Source organism: Lasioglossum baleicum, chromosome 3 (assembly GCF_051020765.1).
Source record: "Lasioglossum baleicum chromosome 3, iyLasBale1, whole genome shotgun sequence".
Taxonomy (NCBI): Eukaryota; Metazoa; Arthropoda; class Insecta; order Hymenoptera; family Halictidae; genus Lasioglossum; species Lasioglossum baleicum.
In genome coordinates, this window is record NC_134931.1 from 17,215,640 (window position 1) to 17,242,655 (window position 27,016).

At 46.1% G+C, this 27,016-nt stretch overlaps 3 protein-coding genes across 16 annotated transcripts in view; 2 read left to right on the forward strand and 1 right to left on the reverse strand.

The window, feature by feature from the left end:
* The first annotated feature begins 84 nt into the window (after window positions 1-84).
* Window positions 85-18,472, forward strand: Apoltp (Apolipoprotein lipid transfer particle). Of its 2 annotated transcripts, none has more exons than XM_076420658.1 (25): window positions 85-335; window positions 801-996; window positions 1,274-1,318; window positions 2,657-3,203; window positions 3,775-4,281; window positions 4,574-4,934; window positions 5,251-5,560; window positions 5,631-6,130; window positions 6,201-6,496; window positions 6,575-7,079; window positions 7,156-7,297; window positions 7,364-7,537; window positions 7,620-8,165; window positions 8,271-8,700; window positions 8,783-9,274; window positions 9,408-12,303; window positions 12,376-12,740; window positions 12,850-14,237; window positions 14,316-14,500; window positions 14,575-14,729; window positions 14,791-15,962; window positions 16,074-16,285; window positions 16,351-17,376; window positions 17,599-18,042; window positions 18,152-18,472. In XM_076420658.1, exons 2-25 carry the CDS (start codon window positions 912-914, stop codon window positions 18,227-18,229), a joined length of 12,861 nt encoding a protein of 4,286 aa, XP_076276773.1. In that variant the 5' UTR covers window positions 85-335; window positions 801-911; the 3' UTR covers window positions 18,230-18,472. The 2 variants fall into 2 exon arrangements, with proteins under 2 accessions (XP_076276773.1, XP_076276771.1); XM_076420656.1 differs by having other exon boundaries at window positions 85-301.
* Tbc1d22 (TBC1 domain family member 22) lies at window positions 18,277-25,941 on the reverse strand. 8 transcript variants are annotated; one of them, XM_076420727.1, is made up of 9 exons: window positions 23,480-23,865; window positions 23,097-23,108; window positions 22,742-22,915; window positions 21,741-22,294; window positions 21,535-21,665; window positions 21,200-21,454; window positions 20,881-21,130; window positions 20,441-20,664; window positions 18,277-19,890 (listed from the first exon to the last, which is right to left on the reverse strand). In XM_076420727.1, exons 3-9 carry the CDS (start codon window positions 22,822-22,824, stop codon window positions 19,750-19,752), a joined length of 1,638 nt encoding a protein of 545 aa, XP_076276842.1. In that variant the 5' UTR covers window positions 22,825-22,915; window positions 23,097-23,108; window positions 23,480-23,865; the 3' UTR covers window positions 18,277-19,749. The 8 variants fall into 8 exon arrangements, with proteins under 8 accessions (XP_076276842.1, XP_076276840.1, XP_076276838.1 ...); XM_076420725.1 differs by having other exon boundaries at window positions 23,097-23,198; window positions 23,611-23,864; XM_076420723.1 differs by having other exon boundaries at window positions 23,097-23,198; window positions 23,480-23,864.
* LOC143207339 (tetratricopeptide repeat protein 39B) overlaps window positions 25,045-27,016 on the forward strand; it is a 5,583-nt gene continuing 3,611 nt past the window's right edge. The window contains exons 1-2 of one of the 6 annotated variants that reach the window (XM_076420715.1): window positions 25,045-25,259; window positions 26,962-27,007. In XM_076420715.1, coding sequence (XP_076276830.1) covers window positions 26,984-27,007 — 24 coding nt within the window. In that variant the 5' untranslated portion in view covers window positions 25,045-25,259; window positions 26,962-26,983. Of the gene's footprint in view, window positions 25,260-25,358; window positions 25,544-25,600; window positions 25,931-26,078; window positions 26,306-26,807; window positions 27,008-27,016 lie in introns of those variants that run through there. The other 5 variants (XM_076420713.1, XM_076420714.1, XM_076420712.1 and 2 more) reach the window with 5 other exon arrangements.

Consider the following 27,016-nt stretch of genomic DNA (forward strand, 5'->3'; position numbering starts at 1 on the left):
ACCTTTGGCACTACCGATCCTCTCCCCCATTCGGAGAGAAGTGCTCCCGGTTGATTCGGTGTCGTTATCCATTCGGTCGGCGAGCTCGGTCACGGCAGGAAGCACTTACTTAAACGGATACACCGCGTACACAGGCCGCTTCCCATCGAGAGGGCCAACCGTTTCGCTTTCGCTTTCGCATAGCATCGCTTCTGTTTCGCACCCCAATCGCTCAGCCAACCAGTTCGATCTTTCCGCTCGGACAGCGATCTTCGAGCTGTGCTTCGAGGCGCTGGCCACTTCTACGGACACTCTGCGAACGGTACGAGCCACTCGGCGAACGCACCTCGTGATCGGTATCACTTTTTCTGCCGCGTTTACCCTTTTTTCCCTGTCGTGTGCATCTGTGCGCGAAACATACGGCTTCCCTTGTGCTCCGGTGCAGTGATTTCGTTCTCGCTTCGATTTATTGATCGAGGAGGATTCGATCGCTCAACTAGTCTTTCCATCAGTGATTTCCTAATACACTCCTTCTTCGTTTAACCCTGTTGTGGTTCTCGATTGAACGATCGCAGCAGGGTTGATTTAGTTTGTCTCACGCGTGCAGCGATACATCGTGCGCAATTTAAGCGCATCGTGTTCGCGTTTAGCGCGAAGAAATCTCGTTGAAGCAACTTGCCCCCTCCCCAGTTTCCTCCGGTGTCAATTGCGTGCACATCCTTCGCGTGATCGAAGAATCGCTCAAGTCGAAGAGGCAAGAGAATTACGCGCACGGCTGTGAGAAACGAGGAACGCGTGTACGATTTAGTTTTGCGTTGCAGCGCGACGCCGATGGAATAGTGGAAGGGTGGTGACACGCACGAGAGGATGAAGAGTGTATCGGGACAGGAGTAAGGACCTTGACCTCGCTGATCATCAGAAAGAAAGAAGATATGGATCTGCGCGGTGATGGATCGTGGAAACGCGCGGCGATCTTTCTCGCAGCGATCTGTGTCGCGATCAACTCGGTGCAGTCAGGTGAGGATTCGCTGAATTCGCGCGATGCCGTTTACGCGAACTCGTTGGCGAGTTGTCCGCCACATTTGCAACATTCAGCTCTCTCTCTCTCTTGGTTCTCGGTTATCTCTCGCGCGTGTTATCCGACGCTTCTTTCCGAGAATCCGCACCGAGCGCAGAATTCACGCGTATCGGCCTCGCTATCGGCGACGCGTAATACTCATTCATAACGCCGATTTCTCGGAAGCGCCTATTTTTTTCTGATCCCTTTGATGCAACATCGCTTATCTTCTTTCAGAATTCACCAAGGACCTGACATCCTGCAGCCGAACGACATGCAAGGGTAAGAGATCGAGCCTGTCGACCTTTCTTTATAAATTCTCTGTATGCAAAATAACACAGTCGAACAAACTTAAATGTTGACTTATTAAAATCAAATCCGCAAGTAAAATTGCTCTATCACGCTACGTTTTCGAGGAACATTGATTTTTGTATCATATAAATGTATGATTCTATGTATCCATATAGTCAATTACATTTGTTTGTACTTTCTAACAGTATTAATGCTTGTTTACACGCTCTAGTTTTGTATGTACATGAGAATCCCTTTATGTAGCAGGAATTTCCTTGTTCTTGGTCTATAATTCACGGTCAAAAACTTTTCAGTACATCCTGCAACGGCAATAGCAATTTCATTTGTAAACCAACAAGTCACCCTATTCATTTTCTACATACAGGGTGACAAGAAATAACGGAGGTAAACATTTCTTATTATAATTCTGTCAAATCGACGAATTTTGAAAAACCAAATGATAACAACCATAACATAGACCTTTAGTATGCATATATTTAAGAAGTTTCGACGTGGCCACCCTTTGAGCCGATTCAGAGGCTCAAACGTGTTTTGAAATTTTCGGCTATAGGCCGCAGCTCTTCTGGCGTCATTCGGTCCCACACCCGGCGCAGAGATTTTTTCAGCGACTCGAAACTTTTATGGGACTGAGCACAGGCCCTGGCCTCCAAAATCGACCAAACGCTGGAGTCCATAGAGTTGAGATCCGGTGAGTACGGCGGCCATTCCGCAGATGTGATGAAACCTGGAAAATGGGATTTGCTACGGTTTTCGTGGATCAAGGGGTCAAAATCAACCAAGAAGTGTATCGACGGGACATTCTCGAAGCCGTCGTACTTCTGTGGGCCCAACAGCACCTCGGCGATCCGGAATGGACGTTACAGCAGAATTCCGCGCCGGCCCACAGGGCGAAAACGACTCAGGAATGGTGCAAAGCCCATTTTCCAGGTTTCATCACATCTGTGGAATGGCCGCCGTACTCACCGAATCTCAACCCGATGGACTACAGCGTGTGGTCGATTTTGGAGGCCAGGGCCTGTGCTCGGCCCCATAAAAATTTGGAGTCATTGAAAAAATCTCTGTACGATTGTCGAAAATTTCAAGACACGTTTGAGCCTCTGTATCGGCGCAATAGGTGGCCATATCGAAACGTCTTAAATATATGAATACTAAAGGTCCATGTTATGGTTGTTATTATTTGGTTTTTCAAAATGCGTCAATTTGACAGAATTATAATAAGAAATGATTAACTCCGTTGTTTCTTGTCACCCTGTACATACAATCCGCAGTCTATTCATTTAATACAACCATCGCGATACCTGTCCTCAGTGCCAGCGAGCAGGAAGTTCAAGTACGAGGAGGGCGTGCTGTACAAGTACAGGTACTCGGTGAACGTGAGCACGAATTTGGGTGGCGAGGAGTCTGGTTCCCTGAACGAGTCGACCTTGTTCCTGGACGCGTATCTGGTGATGCAGTTCACGAGCCCCTGCGAGGGAAACCTAAAGTTTTACGACGCGAAGCTGAGGAACGATCCGAGAACCAGCGTCGCGGACACCGAGTTCAACAAGAACCTGGCTATGTACAACCTGAGGTTCGCGTTCGACGATGGAAAGATCAACGAGCTATGCCCTCACGAAGAGGAGCCCGCGTGGGCGTTGAATCTGAAGAGGGGAGTCCTATCGATGCTGCAGAACAACATGCAGAGGTTCGACGTTGACCATCGTGTAGAAGAGCTGGACGTGAACGGCATCTGCGAGACGACCTATCGTCTACACGAAGCCAGACGCACCAGCCTCGTCGTTAAGAAGTCGAAGGACTTGTCGAGCTGCCAGTACGGCTCGAAACACTTCTCCGTGATACAGTCGAACGTCTACAGGTAGAGATGGGGCAAATTGCCCGGGCAATTGTTTGCAACACTAACAAGACGCTAATACACTCGCAAACTGCTTGCAACATTTTTTTGCGGGAGCGAAAGTTGAACCCAGATGCGACAGTTTCTCTCGGAAGAAATGTGGCAAGTTACTTGCTGGTGTATTTACACTCTTATGGGGTACAATCGTTGCCAGGAGTGCAAGGGTGCGGGATGCACCTCATTTCTCGTTTTTCACTAGCCAAAAGCGCTAGATAAAAGATTAATCTGGGCCGCGATCGCCCTCAAAAGTCCTATTTTTACGTTTACGAGGCCTAATTTGCTTAATTAGCTGTCGCAGCTTTATGAAAATAGCTTTATGATTTATTAATGCAAATTACGCCTCCTTAAAGGTAAACACAGGACCTTTGAGGGCGATCACGGTCTAGATTGATCTTTTATCTAGCGCTTTTGACTGCTGAAAAAGCCCATCTTTGCAATACCGCGAGATGAGAAGGCGCGTCTCGCACCCTTGCAATCCTGGAAACGAGTCTACCTCCTTATGTGCTTAAGCAAATTCCTGGATTCCTATTTGCAGGAGTCCAAGATCTGGTCCGTTGAAGCATCCTCTTTTGGAGTCGCACAGCGACTGCGAGCTGACCGTCGACCACAATGTCTACGAGGAGGTTGTGTGCAAGGACGTGCACCGGTTGCAGCCGCTCTCGAGCGGAAACACGGGTGCCAGAACGGAATCAACGGCAGTGCTGCGGCTCGTCAAGGAGACGAGAGAACAGGACACGAGTGAATACGGCAGGAGTAACGAGAACGAAGACGACGACGATAACGTCGACAGGTCACTCGACCGTATCAAGAGGACTAGTCTGATTTACGATTACATGGGAACTACCGAGAGGGCGAACTGGAAGCTGAGGACGCCTAGGAGTCTCCTAAAGGCGATGTGTAAATGGGGGGCAGCTTCCGACGAGCCGCAACAAGGATTCTCCGAGACGTTCGCCGCGTTCATTCATTTCCAGCGAGTTTTCGATGACTACCCGTCGCTCTCGCAATTGTTCAGCAGAGCCAACACCTACTGCAAGACCGGAAAGTAAGTTTGAAAGGAGATCTATTGATTTACGATCTATTCGGAACCGTTCGAAGTCAATGAAGTCTCGCATCCCCATTGTCACAATAGAGCACTCCTCGGTATCTTCGGCGAGGAAACCGTCACGGTTTTAGGTACAATTGCTGTCGCCGTATCTGACCGGTTGAGATGCAGGTACCTGGTGACTAACCATCCGAAAATCTTAAATCCAAATTTGCCGAGTCTACGCTTTAGCTATTTATTTCTTTTCTCTTCTCAGTAAGTTATTTATTTATTTCTCGCGACGATTTCGCAGGAAGTACATCATCGACGCTCTCCCGTTCATCGGTAACAACGCTGCCGTGAACCTGATGATAGATTTGATCACGCAGAAATACGTAGATCAGGCTACCGTAGACAGTTGGGTGACCGCGTTCGCGCTAATCCCACGACCGGACCTGAAGACGATCAAGGCTCTCTCGCACCTGTACTTCCAGCGACACATTCCGGAGGGTCAGTTCATGTTGAGCTTCTCAGCGACCGTTCACACTTTCTGCACGAACCATGGTGCCGTGTGTGGCAACGCCGAGCCCGTGGCCAAGTTCCTCTCGCACCTGGAGCAGAAGATCGAGATCGGCTGCGAGCCTCGGGGACATTCCGACTCCACGATCACGGAAGTACGTGGATCGAGCATGTGACGAAGGAACATGTTAGATGATTGCAAAAGTTCCTGCCCGATTTGAAAATAAAAAATGAATGGTTACATTATGAAATAACAATTTTATTAATTTCACAAAATTTTGTACACGTAGACACCACGATTTTCTACGATTTTCTACAGATTTCTCCGAAGAAACTAGAGATGTCACGGTCTTCAAAAATCGGGCATGAATTTTCGCAATTATCCAATATTACAAGAGAATCGGAAAATGTCGCACTACATAATTGTCACACTAATACCTAGAGTACTTCTTCTCCTCGATTTCATTTCAGACAGTGAAAGCGTTGAAGGCGATAGGAAATATGGGCTTGGAAACGGAGAGCTTGCGGCGAAGACTGAAACAGTGCATAGACGACACGAGCGGATTCGTGTCGAAGGAAGTACGCGTGGCGGCCGTCGATGCTCATCGGAGGATGCCGTCGTGCGAACAAACGCGCGATCTCTTCTTCTTGAACTACTATCGAAACTTCACCTTGAACACGGAGATACGTATCGCATCCTATCTGCAGGTGATGCGTTGTCCCGACTACAACGTTATCAAAACCATCAAGCATACCTTAAAGATGGAGGAAGTGAATCAAGGTATGAAGTGAACCCGGCTTTTTCTCTTCTAGGTTTTACAAACATTGAATTTTTATCGTTACATATCTAGTGGGAACCTTTGTCTGGAGTCATCTGACGAATCTCTACAATTCCGCATCGCCGACGAACGTCGAGATCCAGAGTTTGCTGACTGATAGGGACCTAGGAGACAAGTTCAACAGCGATAGAAGAAAGTTCTCGCGCAACTATGACGGTTCGTTCTTCTCCGAGGAGTACAACGTGGGCGCGAACTATCAAGGGAACCTGATCTTCGCCCCGGAATCGTACATACCCCGTACGGCGACGTTTAACCTGACGTTCGACGTGTTCAGCGAGTCTGTGAACGTCTTCGAGTTCACAACCAGACTCGAAGGCCTCGAGTACTATGCGGAAAAGTTCTTCGGGCCGGAGGGGCCGTACAGTAACGAAAAAGTGTCGGGATTCTTCAAGACTCTACTGAGAAGCTTCAGAGAGGCGCCGGAACAGGAGGACTACTGGAAACGCGTGAAACGACTGCCGAATGTGATCGACAACAACTTCGACAATCCGAGGATCAGCATCAGTTATAAAGTACGCGAGAACGAACCGCGAAGAATTCGATGTGTTTAAATAATGGCGTTCTTGTTTCGTTCTTGTTAAGATATTTGGAAACGATCTGGACTACTCGGTGCTCAGCGGCGACAAGGAGATCAGAGATGCCTTGCTCCGGCTGAACCCGTGGGAGAAGTTCAAGCAAATGGCCTCCGGGAAAGAAATCCACTTCGAGAACGCGGCGATGTTCTTAGATTCTACCTACGTGGTGCCGCTGGCATCCGGACTGCCGGTTCGCCTCGATTTCACCGGCTCCGCCGCCTGCAATTTCACGATGTCAGGGTTGCTCGACAGCAAGAGGATCGCCAACAATGACATCGAATTCGTCAGCAACATTGGGCCGAGGTACTGCACACTCTCTCTCTAGATCATTCTCGAACATCCTACGTTTGAAATCGTGTTGACAATTTTATCTTTTCACAGCGTGAGCGTGAACGTCGTCGGCAGCATGGCCGTAGACGCGTTCTACACGAGCGCGGGCGTGAAATTACGATCGAACGTCTACTCATCCGGCGCGATTCAGCTTCACTTGAACGTGAAGGGGTTGCGCACGGTTCAACTGAGCCTGGGTCTGCCGAACAAGAAGATAGAGGTGTTCTCCGTTGGAACGGACATCCTCCTGACATCGGGCAAAGGAGAGAAATACAAGGAAACACCGTTGGGCGTTTTAATCGCCGATCAGAACGACAATTCCAAGCGAACGAACGTTCCGAGCAACGTGATCGCCAACACCAGTTGCTCCTGGACCGCTCTGGACAGGCTAATAGGATTGAAATTATGCGTCGATTATCAGTTGTCGAACGTGACGAAAGAACCCAATGCGCCATACTTCGTTCTGGCCGGACCCTCGCTCTTCAAGATCTCGTTGATCAAAGCCGATCCTACCGCCAAGAACTACCTCTTGGAGTACAAGTGGGAAAAAACGGAGGTACTATTGGTTTCGCCATTTTCCAGTCGATTTCCTTGCTAAATTTTAACCTCATACCGACTGGTGATCCTTTTAGAAGCAGAACGTGTTCAGGATCGCATTCGACACGCCCGGGTCGCAGGTGAACAGAGAGCTGAGCGCGACTGTCCTCTTCGACACGAAATCCGACTATGTAACCGTTCTATTTCGATCTGCTGGGAATTCTATAGTGGCAAAAGGTAACGGAGCTTGGATCTTATAATTCTCTTGTATGTACCTGTTCTCAACGATTCTGATTCCATCAGGGACATACAAGAACACGGAGAACGAGACGTTCATCGACATAGGCTTCGACATAAACGGTACCAAACATCTGGACGCGAGTTTGGGTTACTCAACCAAGAAGTTCAACTACGGCTACACCTTCAGCCCGGAGATGCACCTGATCGTCAATAACGAACGAATAGCAGCTCTTTCAGGTATAACAAAAAAACCCCATTATCAGATATGATTTGTCTATCTTAAATCCATCGCAATGAATTACAATATCGGTCGATGAAGGTACGATTAGGAACGCGTGGAAGAACGAAGTGCTGCAATGCGACGTGGACCTGACCTTCCGGACGAAGAAAGTCTGGAGCAAGCTTGTGGGCTACGTCGTCAAGAGGAACGCTAGTCTAGACAGTGACTTCAAGCTGGATTATCAGCTGCAGAAGATGCCGAAGAAAGAGACTCTGCAGTTCGAGATATCCTTGGCAAACCGCTCCTCGAAGACATTGACGCACAAGACGGCTGATATGAAGCTTCACTCCACGGCGTACCCCCAATTGAACACCATGGTGACCGCTTGGTACCAGCAGGCACTCGGTCACCTGGAGTTACATGCCGAAGTCAACTCGAAACCGCACCTGATGGACGAACGACACAAGCTCACGGCTAAGCTGGTCCTTTCCTACTCGAAGATGTACTTCCAGAACCAGGACACGAAAGTCAGCGCGTTGATCGCCATAACCAAACCTATACAGAACCTGGATATCAAGCTGGGCGTCACGCACAACACCATAGGGCCCGAGTCGAGGACCGTCTTGCTGATCGGATATGCTCCAGGTTAGGCGGTCGTTGACTTTTATTCTCATTGTAACGTTTACAGGTTTTTTAACCTATTAGCATCGCAAAGGAAGAATGTAAAATAATTGATTGCGACGTATCTAGGCAAGGAGATCGTACTTACCGTGAACCTGCTAAAGCCACGGGGTCTGATGTTCGTGATGGAGGGCCACGCGAACCTGTCGATTCCGAACTTCAAGGCGATGCTTCTCGACGTGCGAATCACGGAGAGATCGAAGCGGATCTACGAGATCGATTTCAGCGAGACCTCGTTTACCGGGTACAATGTGACCGCGAGAGGTACCTATTGGGACCGATCGGTGGGCTCCGCGGTCGTCAGCCACGGTCTGAAGCTGATGCTGAAGTCGCCGACGTTCGTCAGCGATGTCCTCTTGCACTGCAAATTATACCGCAGTTACAACAACTTGAACGTCAGCGTATTCGTGGAGCAGGTGGACCGCGACAAATACGCGTTCATACTGACTCACTCGGTGATGTCGCCGATGAATAACTTCATTTCGTACGTCGAGGGCAGGTATGCTAGCTTTGGCTTGTTCAGGCTGCTTTGTTCGTTTGATGTAATCTCTTAGACCAACGTCTGTAAACGTTTCCAACAGGTACAAGAGTAACGTATACTCGGTGATGACGAGCGTCGATCCAGAACGGGAGATTCGGATGGAGGCGCACTTGGACAAGTGGAGGGACGTTCACCTGGCACTGACCGGCCTCAGCGAGGAGGGGCATAAGTATTTCGGGGCGGAAGTGAAGTGGGACGCTAACAGAGATCCCGCGATGAAGATCGCCGTGATGTTCAATTTCGATAGAACGATCGTTCCAGCGCTGACGGAGAACCAGCTTCCAGAAAAGAACTTGAGCGCCGTGCTCGCCCTCACTTATCCCGGCCGTTTCATCAGCAGCTCTTGCCGTATCGTCGCCAGAGGAGCTTACAACTATATTGTAGACGCAGCGATCGACTGGAACCTGGATAAAAGAATCGGGCTGTACGTTGCCACAGAATACGGTGTCACGGCGTCGACCAGATTGATCAAGGTCGAGGGCCAGTTTCTCACGCCCTTCGAGAAGTGGAGGAAAACTGCTCTGAGCGCCAAGTAATTGCCCTTTCGATTGTTTCGTTATTCTAATTCTCGCTAAACATTCCGTTTAACTTAGGTCCGTGGTTTAACTGCTCACTGGTCTATTGAAAGATTAAGCTGATCGATGATTGTTGCCATGTAATTACAGATACCTGCAGGCGGGAAATAGTCTGAAGCTGAGCGGCAGCGCCCACTGGAAGGACTCGCAGCTCCTGGTGGCGGAGTTCGACGGTAGTTTCGCGGAGCAGGAGAAAATGTCGGAATGGCAAATGAATTGCGCCGTAACGAGCTCGATTCATTCGATCGCGTGGACCACCGTGAACATCACCCACAAGATCATCAACTCGCAGGTGGACACTCACCTGTTGATCAAATACAATCCGGACAAGGTGATCGACGCGTGGAGCATCTGGTACCTGGACAAAGAGTCCGACAACGTGTTCAACCTGACGGGGAACCTGCACCTCGAGTCTCCGGTGACCAGTTACAAGAAGACGGACCTTAAGTGTCAACTGCAGATCCTGCCGGATTGGAAGTTTCTGGGGATGGGAAATCTGGATTTGGACAAGAGGACCTACACGACGAGACTGGTCGGCGACGTACGTCGCCTGCGAGAATCTATGGTCCACTTCAATATCACCACGCCGCTGGATAAGTTCTCGTTCATCCGCGGCAGGTTCGGGCTTTCGGAAAGCAACAGACACGTAGTCGCCGAGGTGGTGACGCCGTCAGGCCCCCTGGGGATCGAAGCGTTGGTTCAGTTCCTCACGGCGGAGTACGACTGCAACGTGAAGCTGTCGCTCGCGACTCCGCTGGACTTGCTGCAGCGGCTGCTACTGGTAGCAAAGTTGAACAACCGAGAGGCCGACTTCCGGGCCGCGTACAACAAGATGATCGTTGGATTCCAGGGCGTCTGGCATTATCGCAACATCACCGACTTCCACTACACCTATCTGCTGTTCAGTCCGGTGCCGGGTTTCGAGGAGATCGGAGTGGTGGCGAAGCTGATCGCCGCGACCACGGAAAAGAACCAGTTAGACGTCGACACCGAGTTCTCGGTGAGGTTGATGGAGGCGAGACTAGGTGTCAGAGCGAAGGCTGGCCCCAAGCTTCCACCGGTCAAAATACCCATCAAAGCACCGATCAGCATCGCAAATAATTCGACGACCGAGATAGAGGATCAGGAAGACGATCTGTTGGACGAAGAGGAGGATGAAGAGAATACTCTCTACTGGCACGGCGAGGTTGGGATGAACCTGATGATCGTCGAGCCCGTGACCGCCGAGCTGGACATCGACCACGAAGGATCGCACTACAAGATCACCGGAAACCTGCAGTCTTTCGGAAAGAAGATCCTCGTGGACGATCATTTCTTTATAGAGGATCTATTCAACCTGAGGAATGAACTAAACGTGATAACACCGTTCGCGTTCGCCAACGAGATCGTTTGCGTGAACGCGTTCGTCGTGAACATGGAAAAGCCCAGTTACACCATGCAGCTGGCCTTGAACGTCCGACGCAACGCGACCTGGATCGAATCCGGCGCTATTATCAACTACATGTACAGCCAGAGCGACACCAATGATTTGGAGACCCATTTCCTTCAGCTAGACATCAAGACACCGCTGGACTTCCTCAAGTTCCTCACGACGAACACTACTTTGGAGGTCGACGAGAATTACCATAAGACCAGGGTGGCGATGCGAGCGCCGAATGCAACGATCGATGTCTTAGGCATCTTGGAGACCGAGGATGCAATGATATACACGGTCCTCGTGGCCGAGGTCGACACGCCGATGCTGACACTGCCGAAGACCACGATCACCGCCAAGAGAGACTTCTCCGCGAAGGAGAAGTACGCCAGGGTGAGCGTGGATATCGCCGAGCCCGTGTCCAAGTCGTTCTCCTTGCAGTCGGACTGGTACGCGACGGAGAACGAGATCAAAGCTTCAGTGGCGATGAGCACCTGGCTGGAGATGCTGAAGAGCCTCGAGGCGGACGTCGTCTATGTGAACACGGTCCCTAGCAACGACAACGCGAGCTTGACGGTTCACGTGAGACACCTGGATGATCGGACGTACAAGCTATCCGGAAATTACAACGGTGGTTCCGTCGAAGCTGAACTCTACACGCCGAAGCTGTCGGAACCGCATTTGCTGTTCCATGGAAACTTGAAGAAACTCGACGACAGCTTGTACGAATTAGACGGAGAGCTGATCAACTCACAGACGAAGAAAACGTCTCTGGTGTCGGCCACGTTCCTCTCGAAGAGCAACTCTTTGAGCGACGTGGACATGGATATGAAACTGCGGTCCAGATCCGGGAACGAGATTGTCCTGGTGAAGCTGAAGAAGGAGAACTACGGATTGAAGCTGAGCTTGCAGGGACAAGAGGCGAATGGAACGCTGGATGTGAATTTGATTAATTCATTCAATTGGGACTTCAGAGGGCACGCGGACCTTTTGAAGGAACCGGGACAGGTGGAGCAATACCAGGTGGCCACGTTCGCCAACGTTCAAGTGAATGGGAACAGCACGCTGTACGTTCACGCTGAGACTCCGATGGAGGACCTCAGGGATCTGACCTTGAACGGGAACATGTTGTTGAGCAACGACAGCGGGAGTATCTCGATGCGCAACCAACTGAACGGGGATAGCTTCTACGCGGGCCTGCAGTGGAAGCTGATCTTCATGGTGGATATGTTCGGCAGAGTTCTCGGTGGTTATCAAATACAGGATCGCGGTACCAAGGATTTAGATACCAGGCTGTACATGAAGAACCCGGGAAAATTGTTCAGAAACGTCGACGCGGGATTCGACGTGGACGTCGATCGAGACCGATGGAGGTTTGCAGCGAACGCTACTATCGGGTTCCGCAACTTTGAGAACATTGATGGGGTGTTCATCGTTAAGCTACCACCACCGTACAGCGACGATCATCGGTTTCTGATTAGCTACCATGCAAACGAAGGCGTTGCGGATACCTCTTACGTGATCGGGTACAACACCGTCAAGGCCAAGACGAATTACGCGTCCGATGGCTCGGTTCGTATACGTTTTTAATCTCCCCTTCTTCGTGTTTCAAGCATCCATTGTAAACCCAGCATTCAATTACAGATTCGCATGAGCAAGCGGGACATCAATGGTCACCTACGCGCATCCTGGGGTATGCTACCGATCGAATCCGTGAACAATCTCTTCAACGTCACCTTCGACAACAAACAAATCGAGATGAAATACTCGCTTTACACTCCGAAGTTCCTACAGCAGGAGACTCTCGTGTTTCTGTTCAATTACGACGCGACCTTGAACTCGGAAATACGATTGATAAACGTGGACGTGTATTTACCAGCTAGCACGCGCTTCGGCTCGGCGAAGGTATCCTACGAAAGCTTGGTGAACGTCAACGGGACACTGAACGCTGTTCTACCCATGGCCAACGTCACGGAGATTGGATGTCAATTCGTAGTCTTCACTACTCTGTAAGCGAATCGAATATAAGACTTAAAGCTGTATTTAATTGGGATTTTGGCATGAAGTTTCAGGGGGACAGTCGAGTCCAGAGGGTTAATGAAATCGAATCCGTTTCAGGCAACAGAATAAGAGGTACCTGGAGGTGTTCTGGCCGAAGAACACGGCCATCTTGAGTTCGGAGTACACGTATCGCAGCCAGAAACTGGATTCCGATCTGGACGGGGTGTTGCGCGCGGAGGTGCCTTTGCAAACACGTCACGTGGGTCAATTGACCTACGGTTACCAGAAGCGACCGCAGATGACCACCGGTTACTCGGAAATGATGTACAACGGGCAGAAGGTGTTACAAGGCCGGTACAACTCGAAGAGCGAGTCGAGGGCCGGATTCGAGAAGGATCGAATTCAAATATCGATCGAGAACTCGCTGAAACCGATCGGGATTATCTACGTGAATCAATACGAGTACAGTGCTGGGAATGAGGGGACGAACTACCCGACTGTCGAGTACAAGCACGTGAACGTCTACCAGCTGAACAACAAGACGGCGTTCAACGTGGCCGGTGAGTCTCGGATAAAGACCACGCACACCGGCCAGGACATCCACCTGAAGGCAATCCACACGAACAGAACCGTGGAGCTGAAGACGGACTACGAGATCCTGCCGGGCGAATTCACACAAAACTGTTCGCTGAGCTTAGCCGAGGATGTCTGGATATCATACCAGATCGAGATCGAGAACACGACTACTGTAGAAGTGGGCAGCCAGATCATGATCCTGACCGTGTCCTACCCGCAAAGGGAGTTCATTCTGAACGGCTCCTATTGGATCGGCAGCCTCGACATGAGGACGTTCCTGCAGCTCGACTGGGACCAAGACTCGGAACAGCCAAGGACCGTCGGCGCCGTCTTCAACTGGGCGAATATGATGAATATTAACATTCCTGAACCGCAGCAGCAAGTCACATTCGGACTCAGGCATCCCAGTTTCCCGAGGACGTTGATCGTGCAGGGCAAACTGAAGAAGAGGGACTCCAGAGATCTGTTCAACGCCGAGATCATCGCCGATTATTCCAACGATCCGGACAAACTGTTCACGGTGTCCGCGTTGGTCCGCGACCAGAGCAACCTGCCCTTCACCAGAAAGTATATTTACAATATCGTCGGGAAACATACCAGCACCAAGTTGGACTTGAATTTGGAGGGAGTCGTTCGCAAATACGAGAACGTCCTCTTCGAGACTTTCAACAACGGTAGCTACGTGCGCAGCTATTTAACCCCGGAAACTGGACAGTTCAATGCCTGGTTGGACATCGTCCGGAGAGAGGTGCTGTTCCTCAGGAATTACAATGACGCGAGAAAGTTTCTGAATGTTCGAGTCTATCCGGCCGAGAAGAAGCTCGTCGTGAACGGCAGTGCTGTGAACACGCCCAATCTTCATGCTACCGGGGATTTCCTCTTCGACACCGATGAGAAGCTGATCGAGATGATGGTGAATTATACTCCCGGTACGTTTGAAGGATTAAGAAATCAAGATTTAGACATTTTTTACAGGGAATGACTAGAGTAATTTATTCTTTTAACAGACGCAGTGGAGAGCTTGCGGATGTACGGAAAGATCCCCGACGCTCGCTACGCGTTCTTCAACATCTGGAGGACCTACGAGGACGACTTCTCTATCTCCGACGTGTCTTTCTACTTGAAATTAAATCACTCCAGACTGGTGACCTCGACTCTCCGTTGGAGACCCGACTTGAAGAGCGACATTATTGTAAATTTCAATCGACTATTTACATTGTTTTCCTTCAAGACTAGTGTTCCATTTATTTTCTGTTTCTATCGTAGAACGGCATTAGGAACTCGGCGATGGATCTGTACAACGGTATAAACAACGACGTTGATTACTGGAAGCAGTACGTGAAGAGCGAGACGGTGAACGTGATCTCGGATGTTTGGAACGACGCTCAGGAGGATCTTCAGCAATTCCTCTACGACTGGGAGTGAGTAAAATAAAAAAGCTTGGGAAAGAGTCCTAGTTCTTCACTTTCGACTACTCAACAGTGATCTGAAGCAGCTGCAGGAGGACTTGGACAAGCTGAAGATCTATCTGAACGACTCGTACAACGCGAACGATTTCTACATCAAGGACGTGGTCACGGTCGGTCTGTACGTGATCGACGAGCTGTCTCTGCGACACCACATCGAGTCGCTGCCGAACATCCTGAACGAGATCTGGGCGATAATGGGCGAGTCGGGCGAGGCGATCAGGAACTCGCTGCTCTGGGTAATCAACGCGGTGAAGAACGGTATCAACAAGTTCTCGGAGATTGTCGCTGCGATCTTGAGAGGCGACTCGATCAGCCAAGTAGCGAACATCATCGAGAAACTGGTCGAGAAGTACGACAAGTTTATGAAAGACTTGCACGTCTCCTTCATCAAGTACATGGAGAACCTTTGCGGTAAAATCTCGCAGACGATCTCTCAGCAGTGGCACCGGTTCCTGCTACTCGTCGAGCCTGTCTTCATCCGCGCGATACATTATTTAGAGACTGTGGCGTGGAAGGCGAGCAAAGAGGTCGTCGACTTCTTGTACGACCGTCGCAACGACCTGATCTCGTCCCCCTACTTCGACCGGTTGACCAACTTCACGCAGGACATAGACAAGGTCTACCGAGACATCAAAGCCAACGACATCGTGACCAACGTGCGCAAGTACACCGGCCTGGTGGTGCAGTTCCTGAAGGACAGGTACTTCACGTTCGTCCCGTTCGGTAAAGAGCTCAAGGATGTCGTCGAAGAGATCGTCAGCGAGCTGAAGGAGCTCCAGAAGCTGCCCTCCATTCACTACGCCATCGAGAAAATGCAGCAGGTGTACGACAGAGCGTACTACCTCTACGACTATCTGGAGGTACGAGCAAAACTGGAGAACGTCGTCCGACTGATCCACACGAAGCTCATGGATATCAGCCAGTCGGCTCTGCAGGCCGAGAGCCAATATCGAGAGGCCAAGACCAAGTTCATCTTCGATCCGAATAAGGGACTGATGTGTCTCGAGCAGAAGCTGCCTATGTCTTGGCACGCGTTCAACCAGACCCCGGAGTTCCACGAAATTCCGGAATTCAGAGCCATTTCCGACATGAGGTCGTACTTCATCTCCTCCAATGTGACCTTCTGGAGTCTCTACCGATACAAGGCGTACATGGAACCTCTCAATTGGCTGCCGCCCTTCAGAGGTAACGTTTCGTTCGAATTCAATCGAATATATAGTCACAGTATTATAACTTACAAGCAATTATAATTATAATTTATAAGCAATCGATTGTATTTTACGCTGCCTGTTCCAGCAACGGCGATGATCATCGGCTCGCAGCACTTCGTCACCTTCGATGGTCGACACCTGGACTTCGTCGGTCCTTGCACGTACCTGTTAGCCCGTGATTTCGTTCACGACACGTTCACCATTCTCATCAAGTACGACCTGCAGCCTGATCGAGTCACACACAAGATCGTTATCCTGATCGGGAAGGACGCTATCGAGCTGGACATCTTCGACGACGTTAGTACCGTTTCCGTATTAGCTGTTAATTCCGTTGCAATCTGACGATTCGTTTCCCCTTCCAGACTATCCAAATCGTCTCCGAGCGTTCGCCAACCATGTTGACCAACCTCGAGCTTCCGATCGAATTGGAGAACGGTGCCACGTACGTGTACCAAGCGGAAAACATCATCACGGTAGAACGGAAGCACAACCAGCTGCGTCTCGAGTGCAATTTGAAGTTCGACCTGTGCACTCTGGAACTGTCCGGCTGGTACCACGGTAAAACCGCAGGACTGCTCGGTACGATGAACGACGAGCCTATGGACGACACGACCGCCTCGAACGGCGTGATCGAATCGGACGTGGCGACTTTTGCTGGAAGCTGGTCGATCGACGAAGACGACGTCTGCAGGAGCAGCTCGAACCGAGCTTCCACGAAGAAACAAGATGAGGATTCAGAAATCGTGCTATTCTGCGAGGAGTTGTTAGCCAACAGATCCTCCGAGTTCGTAACTTGCTTCGACGTTGTAGGTCCTGAAGAGTACTCGAAGGCTTGCAGCTTGAGCACGAGTAAAACGGAAGCTTGCACGGTGGCGTTGAGCTATATTCAGGCCTGCATGTACCGCAACACGTTCTTGAGGATACCGGACGCGTGTACGAGCTGCAAGATGGTGAACGGCAGTCAGGTGGCGGAAGGTCAGTTCAAGAGACTCGAAGGTGAGAACGTGCCCATGTCGACCGACGTGGTCTTCATCGTCGAAGGGAAGAGCTGTAATCGAGATATCAAGCAGAACCGCAGCATGGAACAGCTGGTCTCTCAGCTGAGCAAGGAGCTGAAGGACCAAGGTCTCGAGGACACTCGCTGGTCCTTGGTCGTCTTCGGAGCGAACGGCGTGTTTGATCAACCAAGGAGCGTTGTTTTCGACGGTCAGATCTTCACGAAGAATACGGCGAGGTTCGTCGACTATTTCGACCATGTTCCGGTCGGCGATGGCAGCCGCGACGTCTTCGCGGCGATCGTGTTCGCCACGAAACTCGTCTTCAGAGCCGGCGTCTCCAAAACGTTCATCCTGATGCCTTGCTCGCACTGCGAGCCGGAGAACCAAACGGTAAAGCGAACGCGGCAGTACTTTATTTTGCGATTACGATGATTAGAACTTCTTTGGCGTTTATAATTTACTAGGATAAAAAGGGAATTAATCACATATATATTTAGCAGATCTTGTTCGAAGTCTTCGTTACGAGTCTGACTCGATATTATAGTACAAAGAGTTAACTTGACGAGTTTCTTCGCGTTCACAATGATCGTCACTAACAAAGAACTATTTCAGCTGGACTTCACGGTGCTCCACGAGGCCCTACTCGAGCACGATGTCACTCTGCATATTCTGATGGACGGCGACTTTGGGTTCGAGAAGGACAGGCTGAACAAGATATTCTACGGACTGGACGCGACTAGATCGTACACGAAGAAAGACTCGAGAACGCTGAGCGGCGATGTTGACCTGAGAAGGCAGGTGAAACTTTCGAAGAGCGCGCTGGGATACTGCACACCTCTGTCTTTGGAGAACAACGGGACTATATTCAGCGGCGACAAACTGCGATTCGACAAGATGGCCTCGATCAAAAAATTCGTCAGTGTGTTCTCGAAGAGGGTGGCTCTGACCGCGCTACCGAATCCCTGCCAGAATTGTGAATGCACCGCAGAGAACAACGGGGTCACGCAAATGGAATGTATACCCTGCATTTATCCTACTCCAGTCACCGTAGATTACGTAAGTTTTCGCTCTTATTGAAAAATCTATACCGTTGTATTTGCGAGAGTCTATTAAGATGATGCAAATAAGCCGAACGTGTTGTTAATCATTTTTCTTCGCTCGGCAGGATGCGTTCAACGATTCGCTGACATCCTTACAGCCGCTGAGCTTCGACTACGGGCAGATCGACGTCGACGACAACTGAGATAGCAACGAGAATACAGATTAGATCATAAATCGCCGCCACACATGTTTTTTCTTTTTTTTTTTTATTTATTTGACATGCTATACCAAAAAAATGTGTATCGACGGGAACGGAGCACTCACCTTTTGATAATAAGTATTTAAGAGACGTATCTTTACGCAGTGTCGCATCGGTAACGTAGAGTAATGTGCCATATGTTGTAAGTTTTGATGTAGTTAACATTACATTACTTGTAAAATAGTATCCTGTTAGAGTTTTTATTTAAAAACGATCCGTGACGGGGGTATGGTGTACACGCATGGGTGAGATAGAACCAGTCTCTTTTTTTATTAGTTAACGACGCTATACGCATCCTCTCGTGCTTTTCTTTCAATCTTGTACAAATTTGCAATGAAACAATTCCAGTCGACGAATGATAAACAAAACGTTTCCCCGAACGAATTTTTATCCAGAAAGAAGCATAACAACATTGAACAGATCGATTTAATCCGTCGCACGTAACGAGCAATTTCTTTATACATCATTTGATTGGTCCTTCTTCGAAACTTTAATTATCAACCGGTATACTTTAGTCCTTTTCAACAACGAATAAAATATCGTGTCTCACGACCGTACGGCGAGACGGCTACAAAATGACTAAGAATATTTAACATACAGATATTCTGAAAGGTCTTTCGAAACCTTCTTTCATTCCTCGTTATACACTATGGCAATGCGTAAGCATGGCAAAACACTGCGTCGAAGTTTCGACGCGAGATTCCGGTTTCTAAACAACGCGCGATGTTCACATCTTCTGAGAGTCTAAAATACCAGCAATTAATACAAAACGGAAACACTATCCTTTGTGTATGTTGAATATTATACTTATACGAAGCAGAAAAGTAACAGTGAAAAAACAGCGCGGTGTGTAAATTGCATTATATGGAAAGGATGCTCGATCTGGGAAAAGAAAATCTTATCGCTCGAGTACATACCGGATTTGTGTACAGTTCGCATAAAAGAACAACCATGTAGTCGCAGTTGATTTATAAAACTTTTTTCGCTTATATATATATATGTGTATATATATATTATCTGTGTATAATAATTCGAAACATACTATATAAACGTAACGCGGATCGTATACGGCAATCGATTCGCGTTGCATTTCTCGTGTCACAGCTTGCACCTACGTCTTTGGCAAGCCGAAAGACGGCGAAAAAAACATCTATCGATCACTATAATTCTGCTTACCAATCAAAAAGAAAAAATAGAAATAATAATAATAATAATAATAAAATCTATAAATATTGGTATAATTGTCGCAAAACGTAACGAAAATATATAGAGCTATCTTCGACCAAAGAGAGTGTGATAGAAAATAATCGGGTTCAGAACAACCGAAGGCGATCGTGGATCATGTAGTTGTATAATATACATAACGACCGTAACACAGGAGGAACAACTCAGCACAAAACCGTTTGTGCCAAAGTCATTTGGCCACTATTGCGATACCGTTATCTGGACGCGTTACAAAATGGTCACCTGGTATCGTGTGCCTGCAGGTGATTCGGGGCGTCGGCGAACGTGAACTTTAACTTGTACGCTTCCGCGACCAATATACCTATCTCGGAGTCTGTCCAATTTTGAGTAGGCAGGTTTTGTAGCATTAACATCAGTCCCTGGATAAAAGAAACGATCAGTCTTTCCTCTCCTTTTACCTTAGAAGGTTTTACGGCGAAAATCGAGATATTTACTAGAGATCGTGGTTTTGAACGTGTATTAGTAACACACGTGTACACGTGTATTTACATAAATGTACTTTAGTATATGTCATTTTAAGTACACGTGCATTAATGCATCCTCATTTTAATTTGTGTAATTTTTAGAACATTGATATTAATTTATGTATCGAATAAATTTAAACATCATTTTTAATAATGGGATCGAATGGTATTGTCGTATCTTTAAGCAGACATTTCAGATTTAATTTACAATTCGAAGCCTGCAACATCTGAGAATTGTAGAACCGGAAAGAAAATATTTAAACATATCAGCAACAGCAGTTGCTCCAGAATGGTGTTTTCCAACAGCTATGAATTTTGTTATCCCAAAAGAAGTTACTTAAAATGGCACGTACTGAAGTACGTGTACATATACAATATTTAAATACACGTGAAATAGGGATCTAGTAGTTCTATTTAAATGACAGGCCGGTTTTATGATGCTCACTTGAAAGTCGGGTTGTAAAAGCAGATGACGCCTCCAACGAAGAAGAAACGCGGCGCAAACGTACAATTGAAACGAGGCGAACCGGTCGGATTCCGCCAGATAAGTGTCCCATAGTCGGATCGTGCAATGGAGAGGGATCTCCCTGGTTAGCAAGTTATTCATCCACCGAAACGAGAACTGCAAATAATCTACACCATGTTTATGAAGATGCTGATGCAACGGCGCTGAAAGAACACGGAGATCGTAAAGCAAACCGGACGAAAGCAATGCTCGTACTTAACCCCTCAGCGACGGCCACTTTGATTTCTTCTTTTCCATCTATCTTATCTTTTCCACGTTTATATTAGGCTTATTTTCGTTTCGACTGTTAACTCCATTCCGCGTGTGATAAAGAGACGCGCGTCCTTCATCGCTGAGGAGTTAACAAAACAGGCTCATACCGTCTATTCTCTGTATAAGCTCCTTCAGCTGGATCACTTTATGCTGAATGCCTAATTGAGCAAAGATATAATTATCTTGTATACCATCGAGAAACTTGGACAAGCACCAAAAGCTATCCGCCTCTATAATGTCCCTCTGTTCTTTCTGCAATGAAGCGACATCGTAATTCTCTAAATCTTGCCATGCGGACACTGGAACTGCCTCTTGCAGAAATACCAGGAAGAACGGTGTCACTAGATCGTTCATCCCCTAGAGAAATAAACGGTTTAGTCCGATCTACATTCGCATCTCCTATAAGTCCAGATCATTTCCACATACTTGGACGTATCCGGATGCAGGATGACGAATCGCCCATATGTAGAGTATTCTCTCAAAGATTAGTTGTACTGTTGTTTGCTGAAATAACGAAACAAGAGGAGACATTCTCGGAATGTCGATGTGAATCTGACGATATGTATCTTGAAATCCTTCGTCTCTCTCAGTATCATAATACTGTTTCACTAAATTCCAGTAATCGAGTCGTTTACGTTCTAATACGCTTTGCCTCCGTTCTATATTAGCTGGCAAATACTCCTACACGTCGAAGGAAGTAGATCAGTTTTACTTTTGCGACGAGATTTTCATGCACAACGAAGAAGTACTTTCGTACTTACAGACAACAACCTCCATGTAACGGAACGCAATCTTGCGGGCACACCTGACCAAGACAGCTGCCTCAATTCATCTAAGTTTAATACAGAAGCCTCCAAAAGGGATTGAAACTTATCTACTTTACTTTCACCATCTACAAGCACCAATAAATCGAAATTGAGCACAAACGAAGAGAGAGAGGCAGCAGAAGATATTGTACCGTATGCACCTTGTTCCTTAGAAGGTATAAAAAATTTGGTAGGAGCATTCGTTTGCCTTAACGGCTGAGGCCTGCCTGGGAGAGTTGGTCTATGTTGCGGGGAAATGCCATATTTAATGTCTGTGTCGTCTGTGGAATGTTGAGTGTTGTTCACATGCGAATGCATAGACAAATTAGCGTTCCGCAAGTGCAAAGGTTGAACAGCTAATCTTTGGAGTGCTTCCGCCTTTTTCTCTTCGGGTATTATTTCTTGGACCCGTTGAGACGGCTTTGAATTTGTCCCGGACTCTAAATAGGACTTTCTCGATCGATGGCTGTTAATCACACTGATGGCAGCCGAGTGGCTAACTCGCTTCGATATCTTTACATCGGAAACCGTGCAGAATTCGTCGTCTCCCGAATCCCAAGCGTCGTCGATACTTTCTTGAAAGTCTTGGAAAGACGTAGATCCCCCGCTACTGCTCGACATGCCTCCACTGGTGGACACTGCGTTCGTTGAACTACCAGACATGAGCGTTGTACCACCCATTTTACCATGCTTACCATCTTGTTTTGGACTTGGTCTTTTTATACACATTTAACATATGTATAAATACATAACTGCTCTCGCGAAACTATCCTCGTAAATCGTACGATAATCAGAGATGGGATAAAGTATATTACAAGTAGATTCGAGCCTAACAAGAAAACGAAAAGCTATACTCTTTTAAGTAGCATTTAAATGGGAACACCTAAAGATCTTCTTTACACTTGATTTTTGAAGAAAGAATTCTTGTCAACATCATTGATATTCTTATAGAATCTCAAGACATTTAGATGTTCTCGTTTAAATGGTATACTCTGCAGATTCCGGCGTGAAGTTCTCTATTCCTTGCAAGCGTGTGATCTGTAAAATGCAAGTATATTTCTTGAAATCGTATTACTTTCGAAGCAGCATTTGAAACTTACGAAACGAAACTCGGACATTGAACTTTATCCCATCCCTAATGATAATATGACAGCACACATACCTGCCTGGTACAGCATGAGTATTCTTCCTCCAGAAGGATTGATGAGTCTGATAAGTTTGGCCATGATGACTTTGATTTTCCATAATTATTGGAAATTATGTTAACTGGCACCTGCCACTTTTCCAAGATAATTGAAGAAGCGATACAAGTTCCTCATTCCCTTGTGAACGATTGCTGAAAAAAGAATCCGTGTTATTGACACTGCTTGCATTTTTTCATTGGTAGTTACGTCAAATTATGCCGATCGTATTGTGGTATCGAAACCAGTTATTAAAATAATGAACATTAATACAATTACATAACTGGATCGTTCTTCCGACTGGTATTGCTTTTCAATGCATAAAGGTAAACTTACAACATGAATTGTCTTTGCAGTCGTCGTTGGTAAAAGAGCCAGCATTTCCAAATATTTACATAAGAGCATATATGTACATATAATGATCTTTGATTACAGTACCTTTTAACGAAAAACGAACGGTGATCAAACTTAACAGTACGTCATCGACGTCCGCGTAATATACTCGGAAATAGGGAGAAGATGCTAATGATACTATGAACTCGTACACCTTGGTATCGTTCGTTCTAAGTAGGTTATGTTACACGTCATAAGTACCTGGATATCACAATAAACAAAAAGAAAGCGGGAAAATAATATTCCTACGGCCAGGAATATTTACGTAATCGTATAATTACGTCAACGTCGAGGAAGCTACAGAAGTATTTAAATCGTTCTACAACCTTTAGGATTATGGATTACTGCATACATGAAACAAGTATTGGTTCCGCGTTCGAGACTCCAACAATTTTCTTCAGGAAATGATCATGCAGCCTGAGTATGAGAGTAATAGACGATTGGCTTCTAAATTTACCGAATCTACAATGCAATACGCAACGGCTAAACCTAAACCTTCTGTGGTAAACGTTCACTGTTTTTGACGTATGACAAGCTATTTACTGGTGCTGCCACCGAAGAAATGGCCAGATTAAATTTGCACCGTGTATGTGTGCTATAATCTGCATACTTGTACTTTAATTACACCTCGAAAATTGTACGTTATTGTTTACTGCGTTGTTCGCGTATCTATGGATGTTAACATTCGCGCTTCCCGAATAGTTGCAATGCAACGAGTTCGATTTCAATGTAAAAATACTTGTAAAAAAGCAAACCTTTTACATATATGGTCAAAGATATTTTTAACGATTCTCTATTACTATGTAATATGGTTTCCCGCGAATGTCAGAAAAATTCAATTAAGAAGAAACGATTACAAAGAACGTTTCTACAATTTCATCGTAAAATATAATAAACTCCATAACCTAGTATTTTTGCCTTACATCTTACTTTTTTTTAGGCTCGAGGCACTCCCTCGTAATTAAAGCGTACATGTAAATTTTCTCAGATATTTACTACGGAAATAACAAGATTGCCATGAACGGGATAATTATGTTAATTTTATTTTTAATTGCACAAATAGATTCGTTCAATGAGCCGCCACGCGTTACAAAATGCTTTTTTGTTTTTAGCATATTTCCCGCGTTTGGATCTTGAAAAACATAAACGAACAATGCAATTATCCCGTTGCATAATTTTCCAAGTTGAGAACCCACAACAAAAATGTGGACGGTAACACGTGAGTAACAGTGACGCTCATTACTTGTTAATTATTAGACAGTGGATTTGATGCATTTATGACAAAGATGAATATATATAGGTGTAATTCAAAACAGTAGCAACTTTGGAAGAATTTAAAAATACTGTTATATTGTGTTCAACCTAAGAATAATTTTCTATATCACTTCAATTTGTTCCAATTCAGGTATAAAATTCGTATTTCGCATAAACATCCGCTATCTGCTTATCATTATTTGTGGATTATGTTTTCATCATTTCTGCTCGTGATAATACCACTTTTCTGAAATTTTTTCCAATCGAAGTGCATAATTGATAAGCGTGGTAACTATACTGCGGATCTTTTCTGCATTTTGGCTTGAATTTAGTCAAATTTTGATATATTTCAGATCTATTGTACAAAGGCTACTACACTTAAAAGTGATCTCGAAAATTTGCAAATTGCATAAACTTTCACAGTCTAGTGGTAAGTATTACACCACCAAGAGTAGATACAAAGCTCAGCAATTCACAAAATTATGAATACGTAGAGTTATTTAGTGTCGCTTGATCAGGGGAATTGACTCGGATCGAGGGAAAAAAAGTTAACCCTTCTCTGCCAGTACCGGATTAGTCACGTGACAGTGTCACATGCACGACAGAGACGAAACGAGTCACGTGAACGAGCCGTGGCGGAAGAGTGGGGGAATAGCGTCGTGGAAGGGGCAGGGTAGAAGTGGGACTCTGCGTAGAGTATATACAAGGTGTCTCAAAAATATTAGTCCTTAAAAACGTAGTGTGCTCTAATTGAGAAGATTTTTGCTAGGGAAAAGTTGAAAATTGCTCGTTTGAATCACATTGGTCTGATGTAAGAACTTCCTGATGATACAAGAATGCTTTGCAAGTGCGGTAAGACACGATTGATGCGTCAGCTGTTACGTGACAATGTTAAGCACCACTGTGGATGAAGTCACGTGTATTTACACAAAAGGCAATTGGTTATCCCACTCTAATCGGTCCAAGTTCGTAACATTTATGTAGTCGAAGTGGGATAGGCGTGTATTATGTTCTATGATGTATGTAGACTAGTATTGTACGTACGTTGATAACCGCATAATCGGTTGCTTGCCAGTCGATCACAGTCAATCACAGTCGATCGTCCATGATCGTCCACGTCTCACTTTGCCATGTGTGTAAGCAACGATTCCAAACTATTTTTACTCTATTATTTCGCATTATAATATATACATATAAATCTTGAGCAATAAACACAACCTCTACCGATCAGAAACTCTTCACGTAAAAGATCGTTACATCTAAGGTAACTCCTACGTATCGCGGTATCAGGCTCATTTTAAATGTTGCTCCCGTTCAGATATCGATACTACGATTTTCTGTAAAGCTACGTTCACTGTAGTGCACCACTTAGGCACGCATGCGCGCTGGAAACTAGTTTCGAAAAAAGACCGGAGTTTCATCGTCGTAAATGTACTGACGTACTCTGTGCGTTGGACTTTCCAATTTTTGCACTCGATTCGATTCGCCTGACAATTGACGTTTACTGGTTTCACGGATTCATGGTAAGTTATTTCATCGAGACGAGCAGTTTTTATTGGTTCAGTAGAAAGTGTCGCGGATTTTGTTCCGTGTTCGTTTGTAAACACACAGTTGTAACCGAATTGATCAATAGTTTAATTCAATTTGAATTTTTTTACTATGTTTCGTCGTACACTCTCGCCGACATCCAAGTCTGTCATATCGGCGTTTTCTAACTGGATTATGCTTTCTTCGTGACACTTCACTGCAGATTACTTTTTAATTCTTTTTCGTCACTCTCTCTCGTGTCTTCGATCTTCTGCACAACAATGCAGGAATTATTTTGTTTTTGTTTTGTTTCGTATATATATATGTCTCACGTATATGTATGTATACCGTTTCTACTCGACGAACGATCGGTATATTTTTCATAACTATTACGGGGGTGAAATAATGATTTGTTTATTGTATATATACAATTTTATATTGTTCGTTGAATAAACATTGCATGCTGTTCATGTACGGAAGTGTAATTATTGGTGAAACATTTTATTCTTTTTGTTTACATTCAATCGAACATTCCATTTAAAGTTGAATGATTATATTCTGAAACTTGATATGCATACTGGATCATTCGAGTGCATGCAGTTACACGTTTCGTGCTTTCTATTTATTATCAGTGAAAACACTTGAGTTTATCATATCGCATTTATGATTAGTTCATAATCTTTGAACTCTGCTCGTACATTTGTATCTGTATCTAAATAGAGTTTATTCTATTGAATGAAATGCTGAAAGCCTGGAGTGAAGTGTGTTCCCATTGTGGGAATGGAAAAGAAATGACCTAAAACTGAAGGAGCACACTTGAGAAATCTGTGTTAAAGAATAACTTTCACCTAGAATGATTATCGTTTCTTTAAGATAAAACGATCTGATCGGAGCATGTGCAAAGTGTATAACTAACTGCTGCAACACGTGATACCTTTTAATAGAATAAAAAATATCCTATGTGTATTAAACATATACTAGCTGTTTAATACACAATAGAATGATAGACGGTGCTTTCTTTTTTAAGCATATATAAACATTCGTCCAAGATGTCAGACATAGAAGAAGATGAGGTGTGTATC